The sequence below is a fragment of the Rhododendron vialii genome, chromosome 12a, assembly GCF_030253575.1.
Source record: "Rhododendron vialii isolate Sample 1 chromosome 12a, ASM3025357v1".
NCBI lineage: Eukaryota > Viridiplantae > Streptophyta > Magnoliopsida > Ericales > Ericaceae > Rhododendron > Rhododendron vialii.
The window spans coordinates 14,407,501-14,417,246 of record NC_080568.1 but is presented as its reverse complement, the minus strand read 5'-3'; the positions used below and the strand labels follow the sequence as shown (position 1 = coordinate 14,417,246).

The following is a 9,746-nucleotide window of genomic DNA, read 5'->3' as shown; positions in this document are numbered from 1 at the left end:
AAGATAGGAGATGAGCCCTATTACTTACCCAAGTCAGTTGCCACATAGATAGTGTACATAGACGGTGTACATATGGTGTACACCACCGGTGTATCAATAGCACTTTTGCTGATTAAATGTGCAAGATATGCCAACTCCAGATCCCTTTCTTTTTTTCTTTGCCATCCTTTGTGCTAGTATTTATTTCTCCCTAGTTAATATTTATCCTTATTATAGAAAGGGGTGTTAGTTTTTTCCCTCTTTGGTGATTTCAGATTTTATCTCCAGAAAATAATGCCTAAATCGGATGGTGTTTTGAAAATTTTTGGGTTTGATTTTTGGAGTAATAATTGGAGAGAGAAATTAGGATAATAATTGGATATTGAAAAAAAATGAGAATAATAAATGAAGATAGGGATAATGAGTAGAAAGATAAATGAGAATAATAATTGAAAGTGGGGATAATGAGTGTTTTTGGAGTTAGAAATTTTTTCCAAAACACCATCTGAACAAGGCATAAGTGTTTGCTGGCATCGACCCAATTGGGTCACAGATGGGGACGATAATGGGAATTGGGAAGGCATAATGGGAGTGCATAAGATGGGGATAAAAATCTGGTCGTGTTGCTCTTTTTGCATAATGCATGCCTCCGCATCAGCCAGCGGAGACACGCCTTAATGTAGATAACAGAAAGCATCTGCAAAGCCCTGTCTTCAGTGTAGTTCAAAACTAAGAGAGTGACAGATAAAAATGCCTGTGTGGCCCGTGATTTGTTGACCTGCAATCCTCCTCCGTTGCCTCGTGGGTTTTCTAGTCTTCTCGCCCAGTCCTGCACAGTGAACGCACGACTAAGACCTAGCCGGGGTTGCCTGGCAAGGCCCTCCGGCGAGAGGATGAGAATGTGCAGAGAATCAAGTGAGAAATTAGGGTTTCAGGATAGTGTAGAGTGTCTACCTTCCAAAGTAGTCATCCTTTAGTATTTATAGAGTCTCCCCAACTTGCTCTCCAAGTATCGTCATGTGCCTTGCACGAGCCAGATGGCGTCATTGTGACCTCACAGAATAGATCCGATAACCGTTTTGGCGTGAGCTGGCACCTTCCATGTGCGCTCATCATTATCTTCTAGCATAACCGTTTCTGCCACGTGACCCAGCGGGTGGCCGAGCCCCATACCTGACCGAGCCCCGTTCCTGGCCGAACCCGGTACACGGCCGAGCCCGATGGGTGACATGTGTGAGGAACATGCTGACAAGTGTTCTCCACTGACGATGGCCGAGCCTGAACCACATGTGTCACCAGAGCTCTGAATAAGAATTTTCCCCATGGATGAGTCTCGGCCAGTAGCCGAGCCCCAGTTCAGACACGGTACTGGCAACCGGTTGCGGGCGGTTGCGTTCGGTCCGCTACAATGCCCACTAATTGACACACTTAAAATATATTCCTAATCCCACCATACTTGAAATTAGATATTGAAAATTCAAGATAACATGATATATAAACGGATTCAAGTCTCTTTATAAGAGCTAAGCATATACTAGGAAACAAGGCATTTGCACTTGAAATTACCCAGATAGAAAAATGATGATGATGACTATGCAATACCATGACTAATTAGCAAAACTATATTCACACTCAAATCTTAGCCTCCCAAACTGAAGAAGAAAAACTGTGGAGAGGGAACATCAATTTTTCACAATTTACCTCCTAAAGTTAAATTTCTCAATGGAACTGCAAAACACATGACAGAACACCCATGATTTTTGAATGACAATTTTTTTTTTGTGTGTAGAACATATAACATATCACCTGCACTCATAAACCTCCTTCCAATGGTGTCATGCTGTTTATCTATTAGCACTGAAAACTTTCAAATAACTGTCTTACTTTTTTCCAGCCAAGGGTTTGCAAGTCAAACTCAGGCTTCAAAGCAAAGCTCTACCCAACTCCAATATCAAAATGACTATTTTCGTCCAGGCACAGCGTACCATGTCTCCACAGCTGATACAATTCATCCATTAATCATGTTGGAACCACGGTTACCTGTCATTATCAAAGCTATTGCAAGATCCAAATTTTACAGCTGACAATCCAAATACGTAGTTCTGATTTTTACCTTCTCCAGCTTCCCATGGTAAATCAGTTCCACTTCTCTGCGAAGGCTTTCCACGTCCATTGCATAATCTCTCCGACTGTCCTCTAACATCAACTGTTGCAACTGCTGCCTTACCTTCTCCAATGCTCCATCTAAATCACAGAAGTTCTTAAGAACTAGAGCTTCAGTCGCACTGAGTTGCAAGAGATTCTTAATTGCAACAAGGGCCTTCCAACATATCCATCAACAAGACATAAATAAGCACATCGGAATACTTGCAACAAAAATATGAACCAAAGGGAACAAAGGATCAAAAGAAGCTTGACTATTCTCATACAAGATTATACGCAAGTGGCAAGTCCACATACCACCTTTCAACTTTTTGAAACTCGACCATCAAACAAATATGGAGTTGTAACTAGTAAGAGACATGTTTGTAGAGTTGTGCCCTTTAGTTGCAGAATCAGAAAATTCACTAGGCACCCGTCTTAAACATCGCAAAATCTTGTTGAGTGTCTCCTGCTATATGTTGATCACGTCCTCCATAAGTCAATTTGACTTGCTCTTATGCTTCTAAAGCCTTCAATCTCATCATATTTTATAATTCATGGCTCTCTACCTCCGTGGAAGTTCTTCCAACATCCAAGATATATTTCTTAGCATGTCTCTCTTCAACTTCACATTTATTATCTTCGACTCTCTTACACTTGGAATTTCTATTACCAATGTACGACATAGCAACAACTTCAGATGTGTCGGTCTGTATATGGGAATTCATCTGGTGCCTTATTCTTCTTAGAAAAATGCTAAACTCGTGTTTGCTCTCACTTTGTGTGGGTGAGTGTCATATTGATCTAACCTTTTCTATTCTCACTTTTTTGTTGGGTCACCCAATGACACAAAACAATGAAAACAAATACAACAGAATCCGTTTGATCAATGATGCTATATTTTCCAACAGACATTATGCCCCCGATGATTAAAGGAGAGGAATAAAAACATAACCAAACTATTTGCTCCATGAAATCAATATCGTATATTTAAGTGCTAGAACATTAAGAGATCAATCATGTTTTCGTAGTGGCAATTCAGTGCTCTGCATTCGTTTTACCAAATATTTCATTTAACATCATCCATATCTTTGTTTTGGGTTGCCGTTTTCATAAAAATAACTCCCTTACATATTGGATAGGCAGCTGGTATAACCACATTTCCTACATTCTTATCCTGTGTTTGGATGAGTTTTTGAGAAATTTTGTAGGGTCCTGAGTGGAGAGAGAAAGAGAATAATGATTACAAGTAGAAGTAATGATTGGAGAGAGATAGAGAGAAATAAGAATAATGATTGGAGATAGGGGTGAGTAATGATTGGAAGTAGGGGTAATGAGTTTTTGAGTTGAGAATTTTTTTTCAAAAGGCAATCCAAACAAAGCATTAAACTTTTCGGAACACCTTGTTTACACCAGATATTATACGTTCATAACTGCACGTTCTAAAACTTTTCGGAACATCTTGTTTACACCAGATATTATACATTCATATCTGCCTTTGCTTTTTTCCTAATATAAGGTCATTTGTTTGGCTATCTTCTTTGAATGATGATCTCTTCATCAAATTGAAATTCCTTTTACTGTTGGTCGGACTTCATAACCCACATAAAAAAAAAGACTTGATATGTTTTGACCCTTTACTACCACTTCTTTAAAGTTTAAACATCTCCCGTGCATGGCAAAAACACAAAGCCCATTCAATTCCTTCGCTACGTGTAAACCTTCAGTGCCCATAATCCCATCAAAAGTATGTTTGCCAGTTGTAAACTAGCAGGCTGATGCCAAAGAAATATGTATACCTTCTCTTGGAGATCCAGGTCAGTTGATGCTGTTAAATCTACCACAGACTTCAAGAATAAAGGATTGCTGAAAAAAGGTAGCTCCACTTTGTTTCTTGTTTCTAACTGAGACTCGGCCAGATCAGCTACAAGGAACACACATTTTCGACGGAGTGTAATATCACTGGTGGAGTTACTCAGTATGTCCTACAAGACAACAAATAATTGGAAATGCGAAACATAAACTTTAAATGACAATATTGAAACCCACCCGGTCACCTGAAGCATCAAGTCTCCAGATTCTGCATAGAACATTTCTTGGCCATCCACATTATTTCTGATCAAGGCTGAAACAGCATACAATGCTTTTGTGGCTTCTTGTATAAAACTGGATTTTACCATCACCACTAACTTTGGTAGCCCTCCAAGTTCCAGGACCTAAGATCCCCAAGTGTTATATATCAAACATTGATTTTCAAATGGCAATCAAATGCCAATAACCAAAAAATCACCGAACATGTAGGAATGGGAATACATTTACGATATCACAAAGAAAAAAACACAATCGACAGAAAAACTACAAGGAATGCATCTACATGTTCACGAACAAAAATACCAGTAGTACCTGCTTCTGAACAACAGGGTTGTTTTGACTAGCTTTACCAAGAATCCATGCAGAAGTCATCCTTATCTCTGAGTCAGGGTTATCAAGACCTCTTATAACTACAGATAGGCCCCCAAGTTTGTGCAAATCTGACAAACATAAATGTCACATGTCAGCTGCTTGTAGAGGAGAAATCATCCGAGTATGGGAGGAGCTCACCAGTAAGTTCTTTTAGGAATCAGGCTACATAGTTATGGTTCAACCAAGGGAAAAACGTACCGCTCTCGCAACCCGCACCGAAACAGATACTGACATCAAAGAGACTCAATAATGTGCCGAAAATAACCATTTACAATAAACTCAGTCTGTGTAGCACAGGCAAGGAAATGCAATACAAAATGGTGCTACTAGGACAGAGAGTCATGCACAGGCAAGGAAATGCAATACAAAATGATGCTACTAGGACAGAGAGAGATGCAATCATAAAAAAAATGCAAACACGCATGCGTGGGGTTGTTGGCATATATATTTCAACCAAAGATTGATGAATATCATATGTAGGGGTTGCGGACTAAAATGCATATAAAGAGCCTAAAAGCATGTTGACCCAGCGAGCCCGCGAATCAACAAACACGTGTTGGCCCGACAAGCGTAATGAATATATGAGCTTGAACCATGTAAGCCCATATCTCGCAAGGCCTACCAATCAAATATTCGGTTGAACCATGTAGGCCCGCATTTCGCAGGGCCTACAAACCAAATATGGGTTCACGTAGTCTCAAATTGGTATGTAGAGCCCAAGAAATACTCCTGTGGAAGCAGAAGAATATTACAAGACGAATGTCATTTGATGCAACCAACATTCAAAATTTAAAGAGACTGAAAAGATATGATATCATCCTATCCTCTGGCAACAACTATTCAAATTCAAAGGAATTATTTGGCGGCCAAGCATCTGATGAAGGAAGCCCCTATAAATATGAGATCCATCATCAAAGGAAGGGATCCCTGATCTATATCTCTCATCTAGACCTAACATCTCTCTCATCTATCTCATCTACCTCAAGACGTCAGATCTCATACCTCATCTCTCAACTCTTCACCATCACACTCTCCGCCCAAACATAAAAGCTATACATACCTCTTCTCTCTCAACGTAGAAAATATACAGAGAGAGAGAAGATATACTCCATTCAAGCAAAACCACTACAATCTACAACCACCAAGCAATCTACTCGCTCACTACCACCTGCAATCTTCAGCAAACTTCGAAGATCAGTAAGAGTAAGCACACCAAGTGATAGGTAAAGGATTCCAATCCCTCTAAATGTATCAAATGTTCTTTGTTTTGATGTTAAACAAGGGTTTTAAACCCAATCATCAATAAAATTAAATTGTTCTAGTCCGTTTTCTGTTCTTTATTCTTCATTAATCGGAGGTTTTACTTTTGTAGTATGTAATTAATGATTTGAAATCCAAATCGGAAATAGGAGCCTACATATAAACAATCAACACTGTTCACTTGAACAGTGGATATTTGAGATATAGATTTCGAAGAGTGGATAAATTCTACGGTTCAAAATTTATGTCTACAGGGGTACGTTACGAATTTGTCAGATTACAGGTGTATTTGTAATTAGTGTATTATTTGTTCTATTGTGTAACTAGTTTCATTCTCTAGGACCATAGTGCAATTAGTTTATTGTGTTGTATACATATATCACGTTAATGAGAAATAACCCTAACTTTTGGGTCTTAATTCAATCGTCTAATTTCACATGGTGTCAAAGCACGATCTTCATCGTTTCCCTTAGATGACCAAAACCCATGATCGACTACCTCAGCCCATCTCATTCCAACCTCAGACGACCAACTTCCAAAATCAGGCAATAACTTTCTAACGCTGTATGACCCTCCCGACATCATACCCAACTTCTGACTACTCTCGTTTGCTACCGAAACCCACTGGGAGACCACGAAATCAACTGATTGGGCTACGTCCAGTTTTTTTCCATTCGGCAGCATAAGAGCAACTGGGTATGTTGATTTTGGGTTCATACAGATTCGAATAAGGCGCAATTGAGCATTTTGGGGATCCAATTTGTGATTTGGGGTATGATTCTGCGTTGTTTGCCCCTGATTCTACGTTTGCTGCAGTCGATTGCAACCAAAACTGACTGGGTTTCCTTGAAATCAACTAGGCTTGATTATTCAAGGTTATTTTTTGTGTTTTCTGAAGCTCCGTGAGGTATTTTCAGCTTTTTCAGTTTTTTTAAAGCTGTTTGAAGCATCTCCAGTTTGCCTGTGGCGTATCATTGGGTATTTACAGCTTGTACGAAGGGTTTCAATCAGCCTTTGGGGTATTTTCCGATATTTATTCCCTGGTTCTTGCCAGGTTTTTTTTCCGGTAGTCTGCTATTGTTTCTCTGTTAACATGTCTGAGGATAAACAGCTATTGTTTCTCTGTTAACATGTCTGAGGATAAACAAAAAGCTTCCGCTAGTACAAAGGATGAGTTGAGTCGTGTAGGGACTCTGGATAACTATTCTCTGGATATTTGTTCCGCCTGTCCACGATCGGATTTTGGTCGGATTCGGGTCAGGTTGGACCCCGAACCAACCTGACCCGAACCGACCCTAGTCGGATTCGTTAAATCACCACCCGAGCCCGACTGAAACAGCTATCGGATTCAAACCGAACCGGGTGTTGATTTTGTTCAATCGGGTTCGCGGGTCAAAAAATACAGAGTCGTCTTCAACGGTGATCAGATCCAGAAAGAAAAATGGAGAGAGAAACCCATTATACAATCGATTACAGTCATGGAACAAAACCCTAGAAACCATTATACAATCGTTACACGCAGTCATGGAACAAAACCCTTAAAACCCATTTTACAACCCAAAACCGATTACACAGTCACTGTAGACGGGAGAGATATCATATAGCTAGATCTAGAGAGAGAGAGAGAGAGATACCACCCAGTCCCCTCTTCTCTTCTGTTCTTTTCTTTTTTCCTGAACAGCTCTTCACTTCTCTTCTTACTGGTAACTTCTTCTCTTCTTCTGCATCAAAGCTGCTTCTTCTTCTGCTTTCCGCTTGCCATAGCCAGATCAAGAGAGAGAGAGCGCAAGAGAGAGAGAAAGGGGGGGGAGAGAGCGCAAGAAAGAGAGTCGTCGTTTGGGGGTGGGGTAGAACTGCTGCCAAGTGGGAAGGAATGGGATAATGAAATGAAATTAGGGTTTTTTTCCCCTATATATATACGGGGCGGTTCCTGGGGACCCTTAAAAAAAAACCCCCAAGTTTCCGATCGAATTTTGATGATCCGAGCCGCTCAATGTAATCAGAACGTGATTTTAAGGGTGCTCGTGAGAAATCAGCAAAAAAAATGACCGGGAAGGGATTCATTTGAACAGTTTTTTATTGAACTTTATTGAACGGTTCAATAAAAAACTGCTCAAATCAAGCCTTCCCGGTTAGTTTTTTTGCCAGTTTCTCACGGGCACCCTTAAAATCACGTTCTGAACACATTGAGCGGCTCGAATCATCAAAATTTGATCAGAAACTATGAGATTAAGATTTGGAGGGGTTTTTTAAGGGTCTCCGGAACCTATATATATATATATATATATATATATATATATATAGTCGAGTCAGATTGGGATTTAATCCTACGCATCTGACACCCAACCGACAACTTGAAATTTCCAAGTTTTGGGACCTGAATCCGCCCGATAATCCCGATCAGAACCGTCCACCTCGCTTATTTTGCGGTCGGGTCGGGTGGTTGGGTCTGGTCAGATCCAGGGACAGCCCTAATATTTGTCATACTAAGTTAGATGGTACCAACTATTTGATTTGTTCTCGTACTTTTACTTTGGCTATTGAGGCCAAGGGGTTGTCCGAGTTCATTGAGGGCCCTGTTACTCCACCTGTTGAGGCAGTTGAACTCAAGAAGTTTAAATCTCAAAAATCGTTAGTCATGACCTGGTTGTTTAACTCTATGAGAGCTGATATTCGCTATACTTTCCTGCTTTTTGATACTCCACATCAAATTTGGACTACTGCAGCCCAAACCTATTCTCAGCAAGGTAATGATGCACAGTGTTTTGAGTTGAGGAAGAGACTCCGTACATTGGAACAAAATCAGCAGTCCGTCGCTATGTACTTTGCTGACTTGAGTGGAGTATGGCAAAAATTTGATTATTATCAGGGGTTTCAGGCTGTTTGTGTTGTTGATGCTGTTAATTGGCTGAAGAGGATAGAGAAAAGAGCATATTTATGACTTTCTTGCTAGTCTTGATGTGGAATATGATTCGATTAAAGTGCAGGTGTTGGGTCGTGTTCCGTTTCTGTCTTCGGGAAAGGCCTATGCCATTGTTCAGCAGGAGGAGAGTAGGAGGGGTGCTATGGTGCATGCTCCTATTTCTGATCGTTCTGCCTTGGTTGCCCTTAGGGTCAATTTGGTTCTAGTGGTGGGCTTGTTCCACATAGTGGTAAGTCACAATCTGGTGCTAGCAGTGGGCCTATTGATCGTGAGTCACTCCGGTTGGATTATTGCCACAACACCGGCCATACCAGGGAGTTCTGTTGGAAGTTACATGGCCGTCCCTCTCGTGGGCGAGGAGGTGGACACGGTGGTCGCAGTTGTGGTCTCATGCGTTCTCAGGCCCAGGCTCATGTTTCGGAGTCTACAATTGCTACCTTGCCTGATTCTATGTTTAGTATTGGGGTTCAGGCATCTTCTGATCATGTTAGTGGATTTTCTCAGGGGGAGATGCAAGCTCTCAACCGCCTAATGACTCGGGCTGATTCTCCATCTACTATAGCTCCTACTTTCACAACAGGTCCCACTTCATCCTATTTTGCTCATACAGGTATTCCAGCTAGTGCATTTACTGTCTCTTCTGTTATTCCTTGGATTATAGATTGCGGTGCTTTAGACCATATGACAGGTTGTTCCTCTATATTTGATTCTTACTCTACTTGTTCTTGTAAGGATAAGGTCAGAATAGCAGATGGATCATTCTCTCCTATTTCACGGAAAGGTTCCGTTTGCTATTCTCCCTCTATTTCCCTCTCTTCAGTTCTACTTTTTATAAACTTTACCACTAACCTTCTATCTGTTAGTAGTTTTACTCGTTCTGCAAATTGTTCAGTGACCTTTTTTCCTACTCATTGTGTTTTTCAAGAACTGGATACGGGCAAAGTGATTAGCAATGGTAAAGCACAAGGTAACCTCTATT

The 9,746-nt window shown here is 40.6% G+C and overlaps 1 protein-coding gene across 2 annotated transcripts in view; it reads right to left on the bottom strand.

Moving 5' to 3' along the window:
* Positions 1–1,583: 1,583 nt before the first annotated feature.
* Positions 1,584–9,746, bottom strand: part of LOC131311340 (uncharacterized) — a 39,139-nt gene continuing 30,976 nt past the window's right edge. Inside the window, exons 4-8 of one of the 2 annotated variants that reach the window (XM_058338753.1) lie at positions 4,525–4,652; positions 4,179–4,337; positions 3,921–4,106; positions 2,093–2,299; positions 1,584–2,019 (exon numbers count right to left, since the gene is read on the bottom strand). In XM_058338753.1, the coding sequence (XP_058194736.1) occupies positions 1,999–2,019; positions 2,093–2,299; positions 3,921–4,106; positions 4,179–4,337; positions 4,525–4,652 (701 nt within the window). In that variant the 3' untranslated portion in view covers positions 1,584–1,998. The remainder of the gene's footprint in view (positions 2,020–2,092; positions 2,300–3,920; positions 4,107–4,178; positions 4,338–4,524; positions 4,653–9,746) is intronic. The other variant, XM_058338752.1, reaches the window with a different exon arrangement.